At 34.4% G+C, this 27444-nt stretch overlaps 5 protein-coding genes across 6 annotated transcripts; all 5 read right to left on the bottom strand.

The window, feature by feature from the left end:
• Nucleotides 1-3477: 3477 nt before the first annotated feature.
• LOC111593969 lies at nt 3478-15971 on the bottom strand. Its single transcript, XM_030225096.1, has 10 exons — nt 15811-15971; nt 14052-14243; nt 13556-13987; nt 12408-12599; nt 12182-12343; nt 11941-12121; nt 9874-9953; nt 4044-4406; nt 3778-3978; nt 3478-3712 (listed from the first exon to the last, which is right to left on the bottom strand). The coding sequence occupies exons 1-10, from the start codon at nt 15868-15870 to the stop codon at nt 3641-3643; spliced, it is 1935 nt and encodes a 644-aa protein (XP_030080956.1). The 5' UTR covers nt 15871-15971; the 3' UTR covers nt 3478-3640.
• Nucleotides 11728-13081, bottom strand: LOC111593976 (CD63 antigen). Its single transcript, XM_023307067.2, has 5 exons — nt 12965-13081; nt 12408-12599; nt 12182-12343; nt 11924-12121; nt 11728-11851 (listed from the first exon to the last, which is right to left on the bottom strand). Exons 1-5 carry the CDS (start codon nt 13022-13024, stop codon nt 11780-11782), a joined length of 684 nt encoding a protein of 227 aa, XP_023162835.1. The 5' UTR covers nt 13025-13081; the 3' UTR covers nt 11728-11779.
• Nucleotides 15972-16955: 984 nt separating the features above from the next.
• Nucleotides 16956-18137, bottom strand: LOC111593884 (23 kDa integral membrane protein-like). The gene is made up of 4 exons (XM_023306950.2): nt 17996-18137; nt 17629-17820; nt 17393-17557; nt 16956-17330 (listed from the first exon to the last, which is right to left on the bottom strand). The coding sequence occupies exons 1-4, from the start codon at nt 18053-18055 to the stop codon at nt 17076-17078; spliced, it is 672 nt and encodes a 223-aa protein (XP_023162718.1). The 5' UTR covers nt 18056-18137; the 3' UTR covers nt 16956-17075.
• A 2330-nt stretch (nt 18138-20467) lies between these two features.
• Nucleotides 20468-25788, bottom strand: LOC111593824 (23 kDa integral membrane protein-like). The gene is made up of 6 exons (XM_023306856.2): nt 25691-25788; nt 23891-24005; nt 21353-21544; nt 21130-21291; nt 20862-21056; nt 20468-20788 (listed from the first exon to the last, which is right to left on the bottom strand). The coding sequence occupies exons 2-6, from the start codon at nt 23948-23950 to the stop codon at nt 20717-20719; spliced, it is 681 nt and encodes a 226-aa protein (XP_023162624.1). The 5' UTR covers nt 23951-24005; nt 25691-25788; the 3' UTR covers nt 20468-20716.
• LOC111593823 lies at nt 24240-25458 on the bottom strand. Of its 2 annotated transcripts, none has more exons than XM_023306855.2 (2): nt 25308-25458; nt 24240-25252 (listed from the first exon to the last, which is right to left on the bottom strand). In XM_023306855.2, the coding sequence occupies exon 2, from the start codon at nt 25175-25177 to the stop codon at nt 24470-24472; it is 708 nt and encodes a 235-aa protein (XP_023162623.2). In that variant the 5' UTR covers nt 25178-25252; nt 25308-25458; the 3' UTR covers nt 24240-24469. The 2 variants fall into 2 exon arrangements, with proteins under 2 accessions (XP_023162623.2, XP_023162622.2); XM_023306854.2 differs by having other exon boundaries at nt 24240-25216.
• Nucleotides 25789-27444: the final 1656 nt, after the last annotated feature.

The raw sequence follows: 27444 nt of genomic DNA, 5'->3' as shown, positions 1-27444 counted from the left end.
AAAATAATATTTGTACAAAGCACAAAATTAGCAAAAATGAAGAAAACAAAAAAAAATATGCAACGCCATTTTTCTGTATGAGAATAAAAATATATAATTTTCATAAGCAACTGTCGACAAATTATTTATAATAAAAACGCACTTTGAATTGAAAACTACTCAATGATATCCCGATTATGCAATGCACAAGCGCCGTAACCTCAACAAAGACCAGCATAGCATTGACACTCACTTGGTTATCTTTTGCTGCATAAAAGATTTATAAGCTTTATGAAGATATTTTAATTGTATATAGAAATAAATTTTTTTTAATTACGTATTAATGCTGGTTCGTAATACTGTTGTATTACGTAGACATACATAAACCGATAGGTAAATAAATATAGCGACATTACAGCTGAAGCCAGAACTGAATAAAATTGTTCGAACATAATCTACTGTCGAATCAACTACGGACTGTGCACTGCCGAGCTATGAAGAATGGAATGGATAATAACTTGCTAAACTGATGAATAGGTAGACACCTTTTTAATATATGTATAACATATTAGCTGTAATAGCTTTTTATAGTTATAATTATTATAATGATGAACTGAGTTCAAGGACACAGAACTTTTATGGAATGAAAAAATATTTATAGATATAATAATATTCATATTTGTATTTCAAATTTAATCGGCTTTCAATTCTGTGGTTGAAATATAATAAAGTATATGATAAGAGACAACTATCCCTAAGCAGAGGTTTCCGCAGGATCCGATTGGATATTAGCTGCAGGAGTATGCAGCACACGATACAGATGAAATGCAACGGAGCCAAATGTAAAGACCAGACAAGCTGCAAGGGTATGATACAAAATTTGAAATTTATTATTTATAAATATAACAATTTTAAAGAAATTAATTCTTACCAAAGCCCACGATATTTATATCGCTATCACTAATCGAATAAAAGGGACTATAGCATAAATAGATAAAGTAAGCGCAACAAGTAAGAGCTGCATGCAACAACAGCCACCACTGCAGATAGTTAATGCTCTGAATAAGAAATTGTAGCTGATAATATATTAATATATATATATATATACGTATATCGCTACTTACGCTCCGATCGGTTAGCATAATAAATGGACTGGCAAACACTGTTGGCAGATATAGCGTGTATATAGCATACGTACTATAACAGTCCTCCGGAAATGGACCTTAACCATAATCTATTGTTAAATGGCAATTATTCAAATTTATATAGTTATTACCTTCTAGGCTATCGTTGCAGTCATCGTAACAGCGCAGCACAAAAGTTACAGCAATAATTAATATTATTAAATTATAGAATAACGAAAATGTTAGAGCTGCCACGCCTACAAATTTCCAGCCGGCGCACATATTTATCAGTTAACGTCTAAAAAGCAACTGCAGTGAAATAAAAGAAGACTAAAGCTATCCAAACAGTTCCAACATACGAGCAGAGAGCATATTATATTAATTACTGGGCATCGGCCTAATGAATAATATTATTGAGTCAATATTTTTTCCACGGCTTAGTCCATCTGAGCACAGTCCAATTCCTCCAGTTCGTTCGCATTCAGAAACTCTTTCTCGTAGTCATAAACCGTTTTGAAGAACTTTAGATATATTACTAAAAATAACAATTTAAAAAAAATATAATGAACCGCCTCGGTTCATGTAATTACATTAATAAATCAGACAACTCACTTAATATTGATATTGTAACTACTTTATATAATGTCAGGCGTTCGTCAGATATCAGCAAAATATATATAAAGCCGTATACGTAGGTCAAAGAGAAAAATAACCATATACTGATGATGCTAGGAACCTTACATTAAATATTTAATATTATTAAAAATATATATATTGTATATATATATATCGATTTACTTTAAGTTTTTTACGAGCCAAAAGATGGCCTGCACCGCCATTCATTAAGAGAAGACAGTTCATGACAACTATGAGTTGTATTAATACTTCTTTATCTAGAAATTCGACTGTTTGAGATCAATTTTATAATTCTATTTCACTCAAAACTCACCCAATGGCAATCCGAGTAATCCAGTTAAACAACATATTGTTATGTGCATAAATACGCACAACAAAAAATTTGTGCCAGCAACAAGAGCGAGGGCAGACAGTAGTAAAATCCCTCGTACGTCAACCATTCCAGATATATCACTAACTATACATGGACTATCTACTAGCAGCAACTGTTACGCCTTATAAAAACAGGCATTATTTGATTAATTATAATCATTATTTTAATAAATGTTATATGTTACTATACATATCGCTGGTTATTAGTTTCACGTTGATATATCCATGATGATGTATCGAAAGCTAGTTTAAAAGAAATGTTAACTCGGTTTCTGGCATATTAAAATAAACCATAGCAACAAAACATAGTTCAGGGGATAAGTCGGCTAATATCATAATCCATATCAAAAGAATTCACAATAATAAATAATAAAAACATCTACATAAGGAATACAATGTATTTTTATATTTAAAAATAAAATTCCAGCTATGAAACATTGTATTGCATTGAAACATGTCTAAATATACTTTCGTAAGTACATGTATTATATGCACAACCCCAAAAAATGTATATCTGAATTGAATACACAATATACTTATCGCACAGTCAAATACGTATATTTATATGTATAGATGTGAATTGCTGGTTAAACAAAAACGTTAAGAAACCGAAGGTCAAGCCTGTGGCTGCCATGTCAACGCCTGGGGACACAACATAACCCATTGCCACTGCTACTGCTACTGCAACGCGGGAATTATTTTGCATGGGGAGTTATGGTTATAGGTACTCACAAGGCTTCCATATAATTAAAAATAGAAACACGCATAACATGTGGTTCGTTTCACTTTTTTATTATTATTGTATATGTATATAAATACGTCTTAAATGCTTTATTCATTCACGTTGTTTGAAATTCGAGTTTTGACTGCACTTTTTTATCAACTTTATATTTTATGGGTCAAATGTAAAAAACGTTGAGAGATTCCAATTTACAAATAAAATGATGAACAACTTTTAATGTATACATATATTTTACATATATTCTTTTGGACACTTGTTTAGACAACTGGTACAATTATAGCATAAGGCTTTAACACTACATAGTATTTGTATGTTAATATCATATATAAATTTATAAAAATCAAAACAAAAATACAAAGTTTTAACATTAAGATTCGCTCTTCGTTGATTGTTGTAACATAAATTGTTGTTGCTGTCCATCAGCATTTTATTTATTTTTATTTGTAGCTTTGTACGACTTTGGATTCGTTTTATTTTTTTGTTAATTCAACAGAGCAATTGATTACGAAAGCAATAGTTGGACAATATTTAAGCGCTTACACTAGTTTATACTCGATTTTAGGTTTAACTTCTTTTTTTTTAGCAAAAGTTTAGCAAGTTTTTTTTTTGTTCAAACAAATAAATTAAGTATTTTTGTAACCAAATGGTTTACATCGAATATATTTCCAATATTACTCATTTGTTTTGTGTTCTTTTACTGCGTGTGCGTTCTACGGCAATACATATTATTGTGTTAATGAGAATGTATGTGTGTGTATATGGTTGTGTTGGTGTTTAAATGTTTGATTTAGTAGCCATTGCGGCGCTTGTAGTTGCGCACATTGTTTGCCAAGCAACAGGCAAAGATGAAGCCAACCAGCTATAATAAAAATAAGAAATGAGTTATTTACGATCGGAATACAGTAATAGAAAGAAAAAACTCACCTCAACCACAATGAGACCCAGACCGACATATTTAGCCTTCTCGGAGCTGCCGGACATAAAATCAACAAATTTGGAACGGCAACCGCCATAGATGTTCAGTGGGTTAGCGCAAGAGCCATCACAGCAGCTAGAAGGGAGTCCATCGTTTAAGAAGCTTAAAGAAACATAATCCGAAGCGCCACTGCTGCCGCAGCAATGCAGCTATAAAGGATAAACAACAGTTAAATATTAAAACATTCAATCTAATAATTATATGAAATATATACCGATTTCTGAATGGCATCGAATACACCGGCCTCACGTGCTTCAGGCGAAGCCCAGACCTTGTCAATCACTTCACCCATGGCGACATCAAACTTTTCTTTGTTGGTGAACAGCAGCACAATAATTGCCAGCTGCAGGATGAGCAGGACCAACAGACAGACGGCATAACTCATCATCATACACACAGATTCGCGAATGGCACCGCAACAGCCCAGGAACGAGATGAAGACCACAACCGAACAGAGAGTGATCATTAAAATGGGCAACGCTGCCTGGGGTGGGAACCCGGTCTGTCCATTGACCTCAATGGTGCCAACGCTCTGCAGTATGAGCACTCCAAACACAATACCCATAATGCCAATAAGCTGAAAGAATTTAAGGAACACGATATATTGAAAGATACTAATTTGTAATTCGATTTTTGGTCTATATTTGTTACATATTAATGTTAAAGCTTGTTTTATATTATTGTTAAACACAATTGGCGGTTCAGATTATGAATATGGTTTTTACATTGATTTGAGGGTTCCTATATATGCCTTATATGAGTTGACTCCATTAAGTGCTTGTAAATGGCACATTACACAGAAAATATAACAAGTCGTAAATATTTTTACAGGCAAATATACGCTACATTAAATTTTCAATTCAATTTTACATTTTAAATATCGTTAAATAACTGCGAACGTTGGGTCTCCCTCAAAATATATGTATATTAAAAAGGGTCTTTTTCATTAAGAATAAATAATATAAAATATTTTTGTTTATTTATAATACTTGTCATTGCTCTATACAAAAAAAAAAAAAAAAAATATATATATATATATATATATATATATATATATATATATATATATATATATATTTATATATATATATAAATATATATATATATATATATAAATAAATATATATACATATCTATATATATATATATATTTATATAGATAATATATATATATTTTTTTTTTTGTATAGACGTTTTAAAGCAATGACAAGTATTATAAATAAACAAAACAAAATATATATATATGAGGTTTCTCACTTCGCAAAAATTTGTCACCGGGGAATCAACTTTTAAACAACTCTCAAATATATAAAAACATACATTATGAGTTAAGTTGATTTAACCTTATATAAGGTGCCATAAATGGAACAATGAGTCTGCATTGTGCAGACAGCAATTGCGTAAGGCCAGAGCTGCAGTTGCAGTTGATAGCTTAGCTGTGGAAGTATACTGCGCCAATTATGTTCAATTAAAAGAGAGCGAAAAAATGAGTGTGCGAGCGAGAGAACAACAATTAGCATGCCAAAGATAAATTATATAAATTCTTAATTACAACTGGGGCCACCGCCCGCCGCAGCTGACCTTAGGGATAACAAGGGCCAAAAGTACGTGGCTAATGGCTATTAAAATTAGCAGGCGCAACGCTGCTGACGTAATGCAAGCAACTAGTTGAATTAAAACAGATCTCATTAAATACTAAAGCAGTACATATGACTGTATATATATATATAGTCATGCTTATACAGTATATAAGTTGTAAATATTTGGGCAGGCGGCATCGCGTAAGCTATAACGTTTTGTTTGCTAACAAAATCGCACTCAGCATACGCACAGTGGTACAAGGCTAAATGCTGCTGATTAGATAAGCCTCATCTTAACTTTAATACGTAATACATCTATATATATATTTGTACGAGATAGCTGTAAAAAGCGACTAAAGTTCAAGATTTAAATCAATTTATGCAAGTTGCTTTTGCCTTCCATTGTTGTTGAATCGAAGCAGATATCAAGTGCATCAACAATTGTTTGCCAATTAATTGAATTTACCAGATTTTATTATGCACACGATTCCTACAGCTCTGTCTCGCATACCCTGTACTTCGGCAAGTAAAGATATATTGTATATTGATATATATATAGAACTGATAACACCACTCATCTGATCGGTTTCCCAACTTGTCGAATATGCAAAATAAATAAATAAAATACAAATCTGGTTTTCGACACATGCACACACAGGCACACCAAAAATATGAGTTTTTTTTTTTTAATTTTGTATAACAAATACAAAAGAAACAAATATGTTATACAGACATGAAACTTTATAGCGTGCAGCCAATTGCCTTAAGTGCGCCTGAAGCACTTTTACTTGTTATATTCGCCGCTCTGTGGGCGTATTGTTTTTTTGTAGTTAATTTATGAATTGAATGGATGCTCAGAGCTGGTCTTGTCCAAATTTGTAGCGTAATTGACCTAAATAGTAGCAACAAAAGCAACATTCTACTATTCAAGCTGCTGAATGTTCCACTTTCTCAATAGAACAAGACAAAAACAAAAGTGTAAAAACTTCATGATTAATTAGCCCAACTGACTAACATTGATATATATATATATATATATACATATATACATATATATATAAATATCTATTTATAAATGCAAGTATATATTTATATATGAATATAAATAGAAAATCATTTGAAAGTTAATTTCTTTAAGTCTTATGACGTCATGTCAGAAAACCTCTTATGTAAATTGATGTGTACGGTCCCCATTGTGAACCCTTGGCAAAACAAAAGCAATGCACGACTGGGGATTACTCCATAATGACGAGATTACTCTATAATAAAAGCCATCTAAAAAACTTTTGAAAATGTATGCTTTGCCACTCGCATAAAGACCATACTTTGGTTATCATATCTTCTCGCCTTAATAAAGAGTTTAGTCTATAGAAGCAAATGTTGAGCTCATTTTATGCCAACACTTCCTGGGAACAACCCTCAAAGGCATATACTCATACTTGTTTTGGCTGCTCATCAATTGCAATAAATAAATACGCTAGAGAGAAAGAAATTCGAAGCTCTCAATGTTAGAGCCACACCCTAACTGTGATGGCCCGACCAAGCGGCGCCAAATTTGGTCTGTTTGAATGTCTCGTCTGTCCGTTGTCAGTTGGTCTCCGTTTCTAACTATTCAGTTATCATGGCCGAAAACAACAAGTGAGAAGCGAGATAAGGTCGTACACAAGTTGCTGCTGCGGCTTGTGCAACAGGATGTGTGCGTGCAACAAAACACAAAAATAAAAAACATGTGACATTTTGATTAAAAGCGTATCGCAATTTCTAAAATAATTACACACTCTACTTGTATATTTATAGTACTAAAACACGATATACCCCAATGATACTAAGGCTTCTAAATTTGCTAACGTTAAAAGTAATGTGAGAAAAACTGTGACGATAAATAAAATTTTAACTTTGCAAAATAACATTATTTTATGAAGCAATTTATTTGTATCGAAAGACATGGGACCTTTGAATACATTTGACACAGTAAACAGCACTGTGTTTTTTTTTCTTGCTTATAAAGCCCGGATAAATGAATTAAATCTATATATGCATATATATATATAATTATTTAATCAGTTATATATATGCTTATATACATACATATATCTGAGTATTCCTATACATAGTACATATAAAAACTCAGTCAGGGTTGTCATTAACTTGTTGCAGCTCGCATTCTAACTCGCATTCGATACTCAAAAGTCAGACGTGTTGAAAATACAAATAAAAAAAAGTATGCTCTTCGTGCACCTGAATCTGGGTAAAATACACACGACCCTATACACAGTGACTATGTATATGTGTGCCTGTACCTGTGTCTGTATCTCTGTCTGTAGTTTCCCTTTTGTATTTAACCAGCGAATTGCACAATGTTTTGTTGCTTTCTCGAGCGTTGCGATGTTTTTTGATTGTTTTTTTTTACTCTAACAAAGACTACTGTGGCTTTGTCAAGCAGTTTGTCGCGCTTACATATAGACCAGAAACATTGAACAAAAAAGGTTGTCATAAAAAAACAATAATATATGAGGAATGCACAAAACGTACAGCCAGCTCAGAAAAATGACTGCAGCTAATGCATATTTTGAGCTAGACGAAACGATTTGCTACAACTTTTATTCGCTTACTTACTTCTTCGAAAGGAAAATATATACAATTTGAGTTTTCCAAAAAAAAACAAGTATATTAAAGTTTCGGTTTGGTTAAAGCTTATCTACTTCTTTTTTTCTTTTTTTTCTTTCGTGTGGCCAAGCGACGCTCAAAGGCGGCTTTTTGCTGTCTGTTAATTTGCTTGCCTTATAACTGTCAAGTGTGTTATGTACACATACACACACACATACACGTGATTCAGATGGGTATCTGTGTATATATACATCTGTATATATACAGGTAAACAACCCGAGGTGAGTTTGCACGTGTAAATGTGAACTATGTAAATAACGCGTGCTTGTTCTTTCCACCAGTTGCTGAGCAATGCAACAAGTTTGTGCTTTTGCTTTAATTTTCTGTGTTTTTATTTCTTATTATTAACTTGTATTTGTCGACGAGAAGTTCATGTGTTTTTTATGGTTTATTTGTTGAATCACATTTTGCAAGCTAAAATTGCCAACGTAGAAATATATGTGTTAACGTTTATGTGAAAAAGAACTCTGGCTGTCTGTTTGCTTGACTTGACTCAGTACAAAAGCTTGAAAAGTAATTTTCCTAGCACATTAATAGTAGTTTTACTGCTCTTTGGGTTTTAAACTATTTCAGACTCCCTGAAAATTATTACAACCGACAATTGCCACTATAGCTATATTTTTAATATATATTCAACGTGCATATGCAACATATCAATTAACAATTTCGTTTGAGGGTGTGTTTTCTTTTCAACTATTTGCATGCACAAATATTTGCGCTAATTAGTATTTCAAATGCGTAGCCATACGATGTACTGTATATAAGGTTTCTCGTTGAGTCATACGTCTACTGATCGAACTAGCACGTCTGTTTCCCTGTTATTACTGTCAATTATGGGGTGTATGATTGAGAGTGTGTAGTTCATCTTATCACAGAATGCTGCATTTGTCTGGAAACTGATTCATTTCGCAACACAATATAATGACATCATTCGTCGCTTCTGAATTCTGGTAAATTCAATTAAAGCCTGAGCCGCAAACAAATATACAAATTGGGATTTAAGCAAACTTCAGCTGTATATAGTACAGCTGTGTATAGTAGCTAACGAAAATAAGCAAAATACAAAAAAATGTTCCTCATAAGCACACAGAAATTGATTAAGCCGCTCAACAATGTCTACAGTTTGCAGCATCAGCTACACTCTAGATACCAAATACCAGATATATATATTGCCACAGCTACAGCTACGGATACAGATACGCACATATATTTATTAAAGCATGCGTTTGCGTCTGACTGTCTTGGGAAGCTGAATACATATACATATTGTATACATATATATATGTATGTTTGTATTATATGAAAACGATGATGTCATAGCCGCAAAACCAGCCATGCCAAAAACGAGGCTGGCTAAGTAAAAACAGTCAAGAGTTTACGAATAGCAGATACTTCATAATCATAATAAACATATGTAATATTCTTGCATTTCAGCATTTATTCAAAATTAATATAAACCTCACATAAGAAAATCTGAGCTCTACAAAAACTCCTATTACTAACTGCATGCCTAATACTTGTATAGCCTCTTTATAGTTTCATTTCTACAGACCAACAATACAATGCTACGCGTCTACCATAAAGACCCCAACTTAAAACACGTTTTTAGTTTTAATATATACAGGGTATTCCAAAAATACAAACAAGCTTTGGGAGCACGTAATCTGCTTGGGATTTACATTCCAAAACACTTGCGATTCTTCGAATAAACGGCTATTAGACAGTTTGGAGTGAGTATTTGTGAAATCAATATTTCTGCATAATTGTATATTAAATTGATATACGAAATTTACTTACCGACACAATGGTATTGAATATGTAGAGTATATATTTAACCGTGGACGTTCCACAATCCATTTTGCTTAATTGTTGGCTTCCTGCAATGCATTAAAGTTAACTAATTTAGCAACAATTATATAAATATAAATAATTTATTGAGCAATAGCTAAATAAATATTAAATTCGCTTTGATTTGAGCATTTTTGGCGTCGAGCAAGTTCAAACTATGTAAATTGATGCTATTAGGCGTTATGTAAGTCCAATATGCATGCGATCAACATGATTTGTACAGTTAATTAACTTTATTTTATCCAGTGGAAAGTTGAGCTACAAAGATAAACTTGTTTTGTATGTATTTATTGTTATTTTGATTGCCAAAGATAAGCTCTGCTTTGTTGTTTTAAATTACAAAGATATAATTTTCCTTAATTAAGTATTTCCTCATACTTTGTTTGTGATGGAAAAAAATATTGCATCTGTTCTCTATTTCCATGCATATCTTACATTTATTCTTTATCTTCACGAGCCAATGAACTCGGCTATGGATAGATAAATAAATATATAAATATAATTTCCTTATAAAAAGGAAATCATTTTTTTTTATATATATTTATATTTTTTGCATTTAATACTTTAACAAAAAATATTTCCTTTATTATTTATTATTTTATTTTTGTACTATTTTGTAATAATATTTGTTTAGTTTTTATTATTTTATTTATTTTAATAAATTGTTTCATCTGCCATATATCAAGGGGCTAATTACAATAAATTTTTTCAATTTCAAATCAAATGCGGTTTCAGACGTTCTTCTACTTTATTTTGTGTTTCGTTATTGCTCTTTTCCTCCATTATACTTAGGCGCTAAAAAACCGGTTTGACCTTGGCGAAATATTCACAAGTAATAAAAAGTGCACATATATTTTTTAAATATGATTTTTATAAAAAGGCATTTGAACTCGCATGTGAAGGCTTAATTTTTTCATATTTTTAATATGCGTCACGGTTAGCAGCTATTAAAGACAATGCTAACTAATTAAATACTGAACTTCACGCACTTGTTTACGTCGTAAATTGTATGTTAATCGCGAGTTTTCTTTATTATTTTGATGCTGCCATAGTAACGACAACAACTACAACTAGCTACAAAATCTCATTCAACTGCCTGTCGATACGAAAAAATAAAAGACTAAGTTCACTGCACTTCTTCAACAAGAACAAGAACAGCAGATTGTGATTTTATTTTTATAAATGTTTTGTCTTATGATTCTATTCTTTTGCGATGAAGTGCGTCTTTGATTTAAAATTTTTTTTTTCAGTGTGCTTTCGCACTTTTCGTTTTCAACCACTTTCACATGAATGCGTTTTCGAGCAGCTGTCAATGCAGCATCTCACGTAGCACAAAGCAAAAGAAACAAGAACTTGTCTTATACATGTATGCATGTTTGTATAGAGATACAGCGTAATCATTTACTCACACACTACTACTTAATGCTTAATAATATTACCTTTTCCGATTCAAATTATCTATTTATTATTTATAGCAACACGCGCACGGCACGTCTGACTCGTAGAAGAACTGTTTTTGAATTGACTCGAGTAACACGAAAGGCATAACGAAAAACTGGTTATCAGTGTGACCAAACTGCGGAAATCATAAAAAACTGTGTAGTCTATGAGAAGTTTAGTATATTTTATTGAGTGGGAAATATTTTGTTTCGCTTAGAAATAAGAAACTTTCGGTTAAATTTTAAATTATGTGACTTAATAAGCATTTATATAATAACATTTATTTAATTGCAAGGTTTTTGTTTCTTTATGATTATTTTGCTTACATAGAAGCATGCAAATATAATAACATAGTAAATTACAATTATTTTTAATAGATAATTTTCGTTATTGGCGCCGGCTGAAATATAGCGGTTTAAAAATTTTGTCGTCTTTCGTTGTTGCGTGTTTGATTTGCCAAGCAACATGCAAATATGAAGGCGACCAACTAAAAATTTATGAATGCGTCATTTAGTAAAAAACAGAAATATTACTACATATATAATTACAATTATTTTACCTCAACTGCAGTTACACCCAGTCCAGCATATTTAATAATGTTGGCATTTGTGTCCCATAGCGAATCAACTGCCGACTTGCAGCCTGGCTTAAACATAACTGAAGTTAAACTGCAAGATCCATTTGTGGGGGAGTCACAGCAAGAGGCGGGGTATACAGAGCCATAATCGGAGAACTTAAACAGCCCACAGCATTTCAGCTAAAATATTGAAACAATAATGCTAATTCCATTTTTAGTAAAATTTTTGGAAATACTCACAGATTTCTGGAGAGTATCCATTAAGAGGCCATCAGATTTTCTCTGATCCCAAATGGTTTGCACCATCTGATCAAGAGATTGCCGTATTTGTACATGATTGATCCACACATATATAATCAAGGAGATTTGGCACAAAAACAAGCCCAACATAATGATGGAGTACTACAAGTATAAAAGATCAATATAAAACCTTATATATATTTTGAATAGTTTCAACAAAATTTACCGTTGTAAGTGCGAAAGCATTTTCGCGTATGGCACCGCAGCATCCAATAAACGAGACCAAAAAGATAAGACAGCCCAACACCAGTATGATAATAGCCACACTATTTGCAGTAAATGTTTGGTCCACGCTCGAAAAGTCTTTAATTTCCGAGACCATAAGCGAACCAAAAATGATAAGCAAAATACCGCATATCTAAAAATAAGAGAAAACTAATTACATTCCGCGGGACTCAAAAGGACATTGCATTCGCATAGGCGATTGCATTGGATCACTCATAACAAAAATCTTATTTCGAAACAGCTCATTAGCAATAATGACGGTTCTCATCGGCATGTGAAGAAAATTAAAAAAAAAATCACGACAATTCCCACTCTGAATTCACGATATGTGCCCTTTTATATAAGATAAGATAAAGCCGATAAATCTATGTGTATATAACACACGTAACACAAAATATTTAGTTTAGATCATGCTTTTTTTTTTTTAATAAGAGATAAGATATTCCTTTGTTTTCGTTTTGTGTTACGTTCAGATGAGCTTTCTTTGGAAATACTTACTACGAACAATATATTAAATATGAATAGCACATATTTAACCAAAACTCCACCGCAATCCATTTTTAGAAGAATCTGTACTGTGTGCCTTGGCTAATTCTATCGACCTTTACAACTCCAATTCTGAGCGCGAACTGATTCATTTTTAGCTTGCAATAACTGATAATAAAAAGTTATAATAAGCTTTCTGTTAAGCTTTCATCGAATAAGCTTTATCAAGCGTTGCATACTTTTAGGCTTAGCGAAATAATTAATGCTGAGCACCTCACTACAATGAATTTGATATATATTCATAATTAAATTAATAAATAAATGAATAAGTTTTTAAAATTAAATAATAATAATTATTGAAACAACTACGTAAAAGATAAGAAGTAGTTTTTATATATCAAAATTAATCTTACAAAATTGGCATAAAACATTTTAAATTTAAAAACTATCTATAATTTAATATATAAATAATACAAACTCTATATTTTTCTTGTTTGTTTGTTTTTTATTTTGCTATCTGTTTTAGTTTTTCATTCCTCTTTTTTACCAGTAATTTCAATGGAATATTTTGCTTGAATACATTTAATCGTTGACTTATCTGACCGAATTCTTGTTTCGCATACAATTGGCCAACAGACTGGCAACGATGAAGACAATCAGCTCAAATATGCAAATACCTAGGCCTGACCACAAGATCAGATCGTTATTATCATCCCAGAAATCGGTGAATTTCTGGTTGCAACCCTCGCGGAACTCGTAAATGCTAGCTGGGCAGGCCTGCTGGCGATTCGAAAAGCCGCAGCAAGTGCCGGGCACAGGTTGATTCATTTGAAGGTAGTTATTGTAGCTGGTATTGCCGCAGCAGTCGAATGTGAGCTCCAATGCGCCCATTGGATAGTCATTTGCAGGTGTGTTCTCATTCCAAACATTAGTAACCAATTTGCTCATATCGTTAAGGAAATCTTTGCCATTCACAGCAATCCAGCAGGTCATCACCAATTGCAGCACAAATAGTATAAACATCATGGCGGCATACTGAAATATAATTAGCCGGTTATTAGAAATAAACATATATATTTTAATAACTGGTGAAGCTTACCGTTGTAGTTAGGCAAAGGCTCTGACGCCAAACACCACAGCAGCCAAAGAAAGACACGATGAAGATAAACCCACCCAGAACCAACACACAGATAGGGATACTGTTCGAATTAGACAGCTGGTCAACCGCAGTCAGTGAGGTCAAATTCGATATCATTATGGAGCCCAGCACAATTAGCAATATGCCAACAATCTATACAAAAATAAAAGAAATATTCGATCTTATAAGAAGTTATATTACTACGATGCTTCCTTATATAAATTAAATTAAGGCATAACAATACTACCTTTCTATGCAGTTCTCATGAAACGAATAGCCGTTGCTGGAATGTGAATATTTATTAATGATCTGCTATAGCAGCCTCATTACTATTCTCACTTACTAATATATTCCTAAAGATCTGCGCCATTACTTTTTTTAAATAGTTGATAAATAATAATATTGTTACATGATGATAAATGCTCTTTGCATCGTTATCAGTTTCACAAATCTGACATAATCTATCACTGATAGCAAACACATGTCGACCTATCGGAATTTATCGTAATGAGAATTTCATGACACTGAATGTTCTTTCATGTCTGAGTCACTGGCAGTGATAAAGCTGGTCCCAATACATATATATATATATATATATATATAAGTAGTTAGAGATATAATAATTGCAAAAAATAATTCCATGAGCTCTAGCGCATGAGCAACAATTGTCAATGTCTATATATATATATACAATAAATACATATAGTCTATTTTTGATTTATAAACTGCGTAATATGCTACTTAGATAAATGTGAATTGCACGTTATTTAAGATTAAGATTCCAAATATATCAATTTTTTGTTTCTAGATTTTATAGATTTCAATCTTATTATTCTAGCTTATATTATAATTATATTATTTTGTGGGGAATTCAAAATATTCTTAAAATTTATGTCACTTTTAAAGTTTGTTATTAAGCAACAAATTAAATTTATTTTTGTTACTAAGCAAAATGTAAATATTTATATTCTTGATAATTATGATGATCTATAGCAATATATCAATATCCATGTCCGCATGTCCGTCTGAGTGTCTCTCTGTCCGTACGTATTTCAAGTTTATCATATTTGCTCGATAACTCATCCCATTCCCTTATTATTCGATTTCGTTTCTTAAGCTTAGCTAGAAAATTAAGAGATGTACTGTGAAGATCCCCCTTTGGGAAATACCCATATTATTTTCGTATCTTAAAATTGTTTAATCGATGAGCAATTCAACAGTTTATTTCCCATGGTAAAGTCCATAAGCACAGTGCAGTTTGTATGCTTTATATGTATTGCTCGTTATATAGATAAGGAAGAGTAGAATGATTGAAATATCACCTCTCACCGCGGTTCAGAATGTCTACCGACTAAAGCTTTGTTTCTAATTTTCATCTATACTATATTTAATATATGTGTATGTAATTTAATTCTGTTTTATAAAACTTAAAATTGATATATTAAATTTACATTTTATTGAAAGAGTTTCAAAAATTCTTCCAAATTTCGTATAAATAATAATGCATGAAATTATTTTAGTTTGTATATACAATAAAATTTCTATTTCGGACATTTCCAATCTTTTTACATATACTTTTTAGATTTACCAAAGTTCTTTTTAGAATTATTGATATATAAAAAAGTATTGTTGAAATTCTTAAAATATTTAATTAAAGTCACTTAAGCACATTTCACAATAGTGTCCTGAAAGTGTCTCTGTTTTGTGACGAATAACTCACCAAAAACACAATATTTATTAGGTAGATTAGAATATTAAGTAAGCCCTTTATGCAGCCCATGTTGAAGCAGTTTTTGAATAACTTTTAATAGAATTAATTTTTTTAGTTTTCAAATATTTTTCGCGCTTTGTGTACGCGTCGATTGCTGTCGTTCGATTGAACTGCCCAGCGGCTGTGCTGGCCATTATAAACAAAAATCGAGACTTTGTCTTATCTTGATAGATTTCCCCGGTTTTTGTATATCTAATCAGCGAATAGACAACGATAACAAGTATACGCAACGTTACTAGAGGTCTGCCAAAAATGGAAAAACAATGTTAAAAGAAATACATACTTTGAGTACAATTTGTATTTAGCATTGATTCATTGATAAGTCATGAATCAGCTACGAGTACTTATGATCTAATACGCACTCAGGAACCAGCAATATATATATATATATTGATGAGTTCTGCAAACTCTGTTTAAAATTAGGCGCGAGGTATACCTCAAAAATTATTTACGGAAAACTGATAAGATATTAAACCCGATCAGATAAAGCAACTAGAAAAGCTCTATTCGTATGGGCAGGACTAACAGATACCCTGAACCCCGTTCGATCTGTGTTCATAGCTTGCTTCCATGCATAGATACAGACATTCATGGAACTTTTTCTATTCAGTTAAATTTGTTGCAGCTTATTGTCTATTGCATCTAACTCTAATCCTTAAGTAGTGAGTAAGCCAGCTTACATCTTAAAGCTAAATTTATTTATTCTAAATTATATCCATTCATAAATATTTCCAGCTCATCAGATTGAGGTACAGAGAGATACATATATATATGGAGCTGCGTACCCCAATGACTTCTGTAGGAACCAATAAATCCCTATGTAGCACTCAGTTCCTAACAAACCAGACAGCTCCATGCAGAATTTCAATTTTGTTGGCTGAAGAAGATTATGTACCTTGTATCTCTGTATAGCAATACACCTAAATAAAACTAAATGCAAGTTTTGAGACTCCGTCCTCTTTAGGAATATATATACTTTAATGGAGTGTGTCAAGCCTTCTACTGCCTGTCCCATAGAGGTTAGCCAAAGCAGCATACCCTAGATTTCTATTTTCAATGGGTTCAGGGTATAAAAACGACAGCTGACAAGAAGTTCACATCGTAAAGTATCTACTAATCTAGTTTGTTTATTTATGGCTGTGATGGACATTCGTTGATGAATGATGATGTAATGATGTACTATACATAGTATATAGACTATCTGAGGCTAGGGCTTAGCGCTTTTTCATGGCGCTGGCCAAGCAGCAGGAGATCACAAAGATGGTGAGCTCAAATAGCGATATGCACAAGCTGCTCCAGCTTATGATGTCTGCGTTGGTGGTCCAGAAATCGCTGAACTTATCATAGCAGCCAGGACGCGATTCGTAAATGGCCGCTGAGCAGGTCTGGTCACGATCCACATACCCACAGCAGGAGGCGGGGACCTTTTCGATATAATCCTTATAGCTTGTTCGGCCGCAGCATTTGAACTAGAGCAGAGCAACAAGGATCAAGCAAATGAAACGACAAAAGTGGCCATTTGAGTACTTACAGACAGCTGCAGAGCATTCATGGGATAGCCGTTGGCATCGTCGTTCTCCGCCCAGGCCTTGTTCACCAACTCGCTTATCTTTTCAGCAAAAGTGTCGTTCTCCACAAAGATGTAAATGGACAAGCTCAATTGCAAGGCGAACAAGATGAACATGCAGACAGCATACTACAGGAAGGCAGATAGAGAAGTTAAATGGGCTTTATCTTGCCGCACAGCGAGCAGAGGCAAACACTTACAATTGTGGTGCAGCAGGCATTTTCGCGTATGGTGCCACAGCAGCCAAAGAAGGCAACCACGAATATGATGCAGCCAAGGATTATGATGCAAATGGGTATGGTCCGTGCATTGAACGTCTCGCTGAACGAGCCGAAGGTTCCCATGCTGTCCAGCATGATCGAACCGACCACGATGAGCAATACGCCACCAACCTGTAAGATTGAAAATAAAATAAAAAAAATATAAATAAATATTATACCAAGGTTGAAGCAGATAGAGAAGTTGTTGAGTCAAAAGGAAATTTTATTCAACATTTTTCATTTCGTCTATCAACTGTAGCTCAACTTCAACTTCTCTGCAATATTCTCTACCTCTCCTTCCACTTACCACAAATACGACATTAAGGAAGTACAGTAAGTACTTGACCATCTGCGATAGGCAATTCATGTTTATAGATTTGATTTTTGATTTCGGTTAATTTCGAAAAAGACCCGTTCGTTGCGACAGTTCGCTTCGTAACTGACTTCTGCGGCTAAGATCAGGGCCTTAATAATGGAATTTTGGTGCTCAACTAGCCTAGAATCGTTAGCGGAGCTTATCTAGGCAGCTATCTGGCCATTCACATAACAACATTTTGCACCCTAGAGCTAAGAGATAACATATTGGAGGAATAGGTGCGAGTCTATGTACTGGGCGGGCTTATCAATGGACCCTTATCTGATTGCACCCATGAGTCGGAATGTGCCGGTTGCCGAACGTACTCTCAACTGTTTATTGGACGCTTATATTTATGCCAGCACACGGGCTAACAGAGAGCCAAAAGCTCGTCTGGTCTGACTCATAAGTTGTGCTTTATCAGCGCAAAGAATCACTGGGGGTCTCATTGATAGGCATCGTGAAGCTGGTTATGATTCATCTTTAACCACTCGTACTACCTATCCGAATATACATTTAGCTATGAGTCAAAAGGAGCTTATCAGCTGCGATTTCTTTGCTTGAAATCATGAAGCACTTTCCACTCGGGGCTCCCCCATAACCTCAGACATGCTTTATTAATTACCTAAAATGTATGATAATTTAATCAAATTTTGATCGATTTGACCAGGAAACGGCTTCAAAACACGCACCATTAGCCTATTCGATTACTATATTGTAAGCTAGTTAATGTCACTAAGTATGCAGTGATTATTTGATTAGAAATGAATAGTTCTTGTCGCTCTATAATTAAAAAATAATATTATCTAGACATGCCTCAGAGATTGCTACAAATTGTTTACGATACACTATATATATCTATATACTATATCTAACTACTATCACTCATATTAAATTATTTTTTATTAGCAGTTCTCAAGAAATTTTTGGTAGCACGCCTCAAGTGCATCTGGGACTTAGTTTTGAACACATATTTGAAAATGGACATTCGGTGTATAAATGTATTCAGTAGGCAGAAGTAGGCGTGGCAAGCTTCATTAAGGTATACACATTCTGGATCAGGGCGGCAAGCCATGTCTGCCCGTACGTCTGTATAGTCGTGTATTCCATACTCTTTACTTTATAACTCATGCCATTTCCTCATTATCGATAAAAATCGATCATTTGGCTTTGTTTTTTAAGCCCAGCTTGAATACCATATATGTTGCAGACTTCAGATTTCTTAATTTCTTCAGATTTTGTATATTTTGGATATTGGATTTTGGATACCTCCCCCCTTCCACCCAAATCCACAAATATGCTTTGGCAAATACAAGCATCTGTATGCCATAACTATGCCCTGACAATTTCATTAGGTAAGTCCATCTAGAAGAAAAGTTATTCAGCAATTAATTTGCCATAGGGTAACCCATCTGCAGCCGCTGCGTCAACTGCGCAGTAAGCAGAGCGAGTGCCTATGTGTGTGTGCGTATGTGTGTGTGTCTGTGTTGTTTACAATGTTTGTATAAAAGAATCATGGAATGATTGGAATAACACCACTTCGCAGCGTTCAAGGTAACTCCTAGAGCACTCTTACATATTAAGTTATATATTTTCTTATTTTGTTTTATTTTAAATTATTTTATTTTAATTATTATTATTAATTGCGCTTCAAATTGAAAATATTCCATACGTAAATATTTTCCTTTAAAAAATTTGCGCTAGATTTCATTGATTACATCACAAATATTTATTTATTATTTATTCTCATTACTCGCTTTCCCTCAGTTTTATATAAATATTATAAACTATAGAAAATAATACAAAAAGTTGATTTATAGGGGGAGCAATGGAAGGCGATGAAGTAATTGTTCCAGCATTTGGTTCGGCTGCGACTGCTCGACTAGAAGATACCCAGCAACTGTCCCCACAAACAGCTTATCACGAATTTATTAAATGGCTTTAGCCTATTCCATTCACACTACCCCAAATTATACCTCTAAACTCAGGTCATGCTGCCCGGAATACTCATTAAATTGTTCTAATCAATTATTTATATTTTTGTTTGAAGTCTATAAATGTTTTCAAACTGTATTTGTTTTTCAGTTCTTATTGTCATATCGCTCGACCGTTGGCCTATCAAACTATTTTCTAGGTTTATTGCTATAAGAGAATCGAAAAAAAAACCCAAATGCTTCATATGAAAGATAAGACTCGTCAAGCGTGCAATAGTCCGACTGATAAAGTTTTCTATTGAAACTTAATTAAGATTAGTCAATCTCAAGATTGATGCGAAAATATAACGAAATTAGAATTGACTTCGTTTTGTTTCTATTTCCAGTGAAAATTCAATCGCCTCAATTAATTAATATTTTTATTGCATTTTGTATAAATTAAAAAATATGTTGCATATGCATTCAATTTGTACAGCAAAAGTTAGCACAACTAATGAATATGAACAGAGTGCGGATGTTATTGTAAATAAATCTTAAAACAATTTTTTTTTTGATTAACAAAAAAGTGCGCAATCAGAAGAAAGGGGAGTTGAATGGCCAACTGAATCGTCAATTTATCAGTTACTAATATATATATATATAATTGTTTTGTATAAAATTGGGCAACATAATTCGTACTTTCGGTTTGCATTAAAATTAGTAAGGCCTCAAGTCGGGGACTCAGAAAGACTGGAGTCAATTAATAGTCGGCGCGACGTCGATAGTTCCGGATGCTGTTCGCCAAGCAGCAGGCAAAAACGAAGCCAACAAACTGAGAACAGAATATGAAATAGAAAAAGGAGATTGTCAATTAACTAACTAAGAATTGGAATTTGTTGACCCACCTCAATGGCGGCAATGACCAGGCCGGTGTATTTGATAATGTCGCTGTTTCTGTCCCAGAACTGGACAAAGGCCTGCTTGCAGCCGCGTCGATAGACCGTTTCCTGGCGACAATTGTTGGTGTCCTTGCAGCACGAGGGCGGGAAATAGCCCTGGAAGGCATAGTCTGCAAAGCTGCTGCGGCCACAGCACTCCATCTACAAAAGGGAGAGAGAGAGGGAGAGAGAATGTGAGAGATATGCAATGCTTGTTATACAGTTAAGCACTTACACTAATCTGTATGGCATCCATGTAGTCGGCACGGCGTGTTCGACGCTCCCAGGCCTTCTCCACAACATCGCCCATGATCACGAGATATTTGTCCTTTTGCAGCCACATATAGACCACCAGCGTCAGCTGGCCAATCATCAGCACGAACAGCAGAATTGAGTACTAAAAAATGCAAATATATATCATTCTCACTCTCACTCTCGCTCTATCTTTCTTTACTCACCGTCATGGACATGCAGTAGGATTCGCGTATGGCGCCACAGCAGCCAAACCAAGAGATCAACAATATAACGGTGCCCAGCACAATCATTGTTATTGGCACCTGTTGGGTGCGCAATGCTTCGGTAAAATCATCGATATTATGAATGTTGCTGAAGAGCAACGCACCAAAAACAATCAACAAGATGCCGCATATCTGGTAAAAAGAGAGTAAAATAATATTTATTATTAACACGTTTTTTTTAATATGTTAACGTAATCAGAACATAAAGCAGTGCATATGCTTGTAGCAACACAGTAACGCTATCTATTTGTCAAATTATTACAAGCAGTGTAATCTCTTATTGCCAACCAAACATAAGGTGGCGCCACATTTGATAATTTCATGATCTAAAATTCATTAGGTTTTCTTTGTGTTCGGTAGGTGACAACAGCTCTGGTTGTTGTACATATTAAATGAGATCTGACTGAGAAATAGTTCTTCTTGATTATGCTAGGTGTCTTCATTATGGGTTGTTGTACGGAATAAATGTATAACAAAGGATTTGCATTGCAAGCAGGTGGCGCTGCGATTTACATTCCACATTCAGTTGACGACATTTAAGGTAGCTGTCTATGTTAACAAGGATCTATGTTTCAAGCAGTGATTGCCAGATGGCGGCACTTGGTATGTTAACAGACTGAAGAGATCACAAGATACTGAACTTCCTTTCTTCCCATTAATACTAGGGAATTTGTTCTTAATATGTTGGTTTGTGTCTGCACTAAGTAGTGATAAAACAAACTATTGTTTATCAAATTGTTTTAATAATTTCGAACTTATTTTAAGCACTATGTTTATGAAAGCGGCTATTGGTACTTTTGCCTTATCAACAGCTCTTATCTAGCCGATAAAGGCAGTCTAATTAAGCAATTTAGATTAGATGATATCCATAACAAATAAATATGCTGTGGGCAACTGTTTGCATTGATTTCGCTTGTGGCAAACGTCAGCCAATGAATTTGCAATTCAAAGTTATGAGCGGGACTAATTTCGTGGGAGTTACAGTTTAGAGAGGAATTTGGGATATCCAAAAGATTTGAGAGGAATATGTAAGCACCTTTAAAGCACTTCCTTGGCAATCAATTGAAAGTCAAGTTTTAGAGTGTGTTAATTGCGGTTGATTAGTCAAATTTTGTAACCCACTTCCGTGGCAATTAATGAGAGCGCTTGAACTCACAATTTGACCTATTTTAAAGACGACTCAAGTAATAATTTATGCAGTCAACGAGTCACCCATTTAAGATCAGACAGCGATGAGCGCTTTTATGAATGGCATAGCTTTGTCTACAGAGTAATACCACTGAGCAACATATATTTGTATATATGTATATATGGCACATACTACATAGTATAAGCCATAAGTCAAGCCAAATGAGTTCAAGTGTGCTGTCAACGCCGACGCCCAATTTCCTTTACAAAAGTACCCCAAAGGGTGCGTGTGTAAATGCAATGTTTTCTCTCACAGACTGACTTACTGCCTGACTGACAAAGTGACTGTATGTCAAGTTCGTATATTTATAATTAAGACAGACAATTTTAGGCGTGGACACCCTCGCACTTGCGCAATTTTCCATTTCAAATTACACAACTTTTGGCTGTTTGTGTGCGTGACTAAACTGCAAACTATTTGAAATATTATTCTAAATTACATTTAGCTATAAAGCTTCATAAGTCATTCAGCACATGTACATACTTATGCGTGTGTGTGTATTGCGCCTTATAACTGGTATTTAGTGTAGTTGGAAGTTAGAAGTTGCCTTTGAACAATTACAAAACAAATGAAACCTGTTGCTGTTGTTCGACTGGTTAACCTCGTTGCAGCTGGTCAAATGTTACTTAAATGGGAAGCTAAAGAATCAAAATATATAGGAAAAAAAAACAATTGAGCTGCTATGCGAGGGTAGTTTGTGAAAGATGTGTCTTAACTTTCAGCTCCACCATTTGGCAGCTTTGCGATCTGCTTTAAATCTAGCTACCTTTTGCATTAGGTAATTTTTCAAACCACCCTCGTATATGGCGTAAGCGACGTCATCTACACAACTCTTGAAGTTAGCCCAATTTTGTTTAAATAACAAGTTTTGCATTCCTGATGATCTCAAAAGCTTGTGACTTTTTTGTTAACCGGTTTGTAGGCCTCACGAATATTCCCAAAAGAAAAACAATGCACAGTGAAGACTGGCTACAAGCAACTTTCAATGAAGTGAAGAGTTGAGTTTTGCCCATGAACAATGAATTCTAATTATAACTATATGTTGGTCAGCCGAGTGTTCACTGTACTGTTTGTAAGCATAAGAAAACCTGTTTGGGAGCTACGACTTATGATATCATGCTAACAAATTAAGTTTTGGCTCATCAGTGGAAAACGTAATTAAACGTGAATTACAAATAATAACGAAATACATGAGAAAATTTAACAAACAATAGAGAAAAAATTAAAAAAGAAACCAAAATAAATTTATTAGTATTTTAGAAAATGTGTTTTTCTTTTTTTTCACTCACCGAACAGAGCAAATTGAATATAAATAATATATATTTAACCATGGAGATTCCGCAGCTCATTTTGTTTGAGTTTTGAGATTCGATTGGATTCGTGGGGACGGTTGAAGAACTGCAACTGTTTTTGTTTTGTTAATATTTTGATATTCATATTTCGCTTTGATACATAGGGTATATTTTGCGCTCACAGATATATACGAATTGTGGACGAAAATAAAAAAATATCAAGTATACGTTATAAATATATTATTGTATCATTTTTATTGAAGAAGCCAAATGCACGCACATACATACGATCTATATGAATACACATACATACATACATACAGGCACACAGATATATTCATACATATATCATGCAAGCGTCAACAATAATAGTGTTTGTTTATAACAAAAAAAATTCTTTTCGCTTTCGTTCGTTATCATTTATAGTTCAGCCGCACAAGCTAGCTAATTTTTTCTCTTCTATATTGGGATTTTCTTTGAATTTGTTGGGCAGCTTAAAAATTAAATTAACAAAGATTTTCAAACGTTCAACGTTTCGTTTAAAAACTGTGAGTTAACGGCAAGGCATTCAATTATTCAGCGCACCAGCTCGGGCAACAGCTTTTGCTTGGGCAGTACCGAGGCCTTCAATTGGTTGAAACGTTGCCAGATGAACGGATAGCGCGCCGCCCACGACAGCCACGCCTCCTTGCTTGCTGTGCTGCTCTCCACCTGCCGCAGATGTTTATAGTATTTATTATTACGCTTAACAGCCGCTGCAACATCCTGAGCAAACCGGGCAAAGCGCAACTTAAGTAAAGTTTCGGAAACATCGATCAATTTATTTCCTTTGGGCGGATGAACCAGGCACAGCTGGCAGACAACATAATCCTGTCCTTGGCTCTTGTTGAGTGGTATAAAGGTGGCCTCACGTCCAATTAGGCACTGCTGCAGCCAGGAGTAGCCATTGGCATTGACCCGCACGCCAGGCAGTTTCACAGGCAGCAGTTTCTCACGGGATGTGAAGATTGGTATCAGCGGACGATGCTTGATCATCAGCAATGTATCCTGATCACGTTGCTGGAGACCGCGTATTTGTCCAGTATGCATAATCCTCTCGTTGATAATCCGTTCCGGTATGTGTGATGGCTGTTTGAATTGGCGCACCAGATAAGCGGGCTTCCTCTTTATGTACGCCACCAGAAGCATCAGCGACGAGGTGCCATAGATGGCCAATTCGGTGCCCACTGTATCGCGCTCCAAATAATTACATAAGCCGTAATATTTCTCCAAAAGCTTATCCATTGTGGTATATTCTTTATTTCCTATTAAGTACACTAATGCCTAAAAAAGTGTGCGAAGGGAAAGGGTATGTATAAACTATTGAGAAATCTCTTTTATGCAATTGCTTTTTATGACATCATTTTTATTTTACTTAATAAACTGGCAGCGCAAACGCCTTCCAAATCCGTTCGATTTCTTATATATGCACTGCTTATGTTTATATGTAGTTTGTACATATGTATCTATATTTTAGCAGTGGCTAATTTTATTTTTCAGATTTTTGTTGTCATTCGTATGTCTTCTTTATTTTATGCTTTGCTTTGCTTTACTTTGCAACTCGAACTAAACTTTTGACATTTATGGATGCCGACAATGCTTGAGAGCAAGCGAGCTAGCATGTGTGAACTAAACGATCCCTAAACTGTTTTCCAACACTTCTAAGTTGACGTCTTGCAACACTTTGCGATCAAACCCACACATACGCAAAGACAAACGGTATTCAAACTGCTCTCACACACACAGCCACACACACACCTTGAGCGAACAATTTTCCGTTTTATTTTCGATTTGCGTTTTGTTTTACGCGCGCTATGTTATGAACTGTTGCCGTTGTCGTTTCAGACTGAGATCGCCGACCACAACAACCGCCTGTTGCTCCACGGTAGTCGGTTGGGGTCGCTCACATACAGACACATGAACATCCAAACATACAAACATCAACGCGTCGAGCGGGCGCACGTTGGCGTTTTTGGCAGTCGGCTTTCAATTGATTACCGTACCATTTTTATTGGCGCGCGATGCATTCATACATAAATACATATGAACATATGTATATACAATATTATTTGTATTTGTTTTGTTCACGATTTCCCCAACCCCGACCCATTTTGATGCCGTTGCCATAGCGGGCGTTATTCTTTATAATTGCATCAACTAGTTTTTATCTGTCTCTTTTTAATAAATATGAAATATTTAGAAGGCCCTATGTTTGTTTATTTATGTAAATGAGTTTTGGCTTTGAACGTGATTTTTTGTATTTTGTTTTTCATACACTGAATCCAATCAAAATGGGAATTTAGGGTATAAAGGTTTTGTGGAAAGGTATGTAACCGTCAGAACTAGGCGTGGCAGATCCTATAAAGCTTATTCTAGATCAGGACGTCGAGTTGAATCGATTTAGCGGTGGTCTCGTAACACAAAACCTAGAAATTCGAATTTTAAAATGTTTACTCGTTTATTCCATATCTTTTTTTTCGATAACTCATTTCATTTTATTTTTTAAGCTTATCTAGAGTACCGTAAATGTTGGAGACTTCAGATTTTTTGTATGGGGGTCTGTAATGAATACAGAGATGTTGTGTATTTGGGATTTTGGAAACATGTGCTTTGGCTGATACACCTATATACATTATCTTGAAATTTGATTAAGAACGCCCATTTAGGAAAAAAGTAGTTCAACAATTAACAATCAGCATGAACATAAGCTTAAGTGGGTGTGCGTTTGTATGTGTATATGCAGGTGCTGTTATGTACGTTTTGTATGTCTAAATGTATGTATTTATGCATTTATGCAGAATGATTACAATATCAGCACCATAGAGCATTCTCGGTGTGGCTTTGTGGTTGCGCGCCAAAACGTGCCCTGACTTGAGGTTTGCATTGACTTACGTTTTATATCAAATATTTTGCTTTGAAGTTTCAATTACAATTTAGAGCTGAAATTACAGCTAAGCTTCCTCTTTTAATTACAATTTCAAGCAAGTATTTAATTCTAAGCTTTACTTTTCCCTGACACCAAAACAACAACAATGGCTGCTACAACAACAACAATCAAACTGGTTTACGAGCCGTTGTAACTTGCGTAATCCAGTCTAATAAACGTGGCTTGAAAACGCCAGTTGTCATAACAAAAAAAGGCGTGTATATATAAATATATGTATAAAAAGATATATATATACATACGTATACTGGTTGCGACTTTGCCTCATTTTCATCTGCGTCGTCGTCACAGTCACCAAATCTAATTAACGAGAGCACACTGTACAATTAACCTCGGCCATATGTAAATGTATTTCCATGCTGCGGTCGCACATACACACAGATATAAATTGTAAAACAACAAAATCCATTTACATGATTCATTCATTTATTTTACTATTTCTCGTCTACAATAGAATTCACTTTTAAGTTTACAGAAGAGCGAAGGCTTCATGTTAGTTCCCAGCACTTAAGTCCAGATTGCCCAGTGCTCTCTTAATAGGCAAATTGCTTAGCCCCTTCCCAAGAAG

This window comes from Drosophila hydei, unplaced genomic scaffold (genome assembly GCF_003285905.1).
Source record: "Drosophila hydei strain 15085-1641.00,03,60 unplaced genomic scaffold, DhydRS2 tig00008122-arrow-pilon, whole genome shotgun sequence".
Lineage (NCBI taxonomy): Eukaryota > Metazoa > Arthropoda > Insecta > Diptera > Drosophilidae > Drosophila > Drosophila hydei.
Note: the sequence above shows the minus strand (reverse complement) of the source record. Positions and strands in the feature narration are given on the sequence as shown.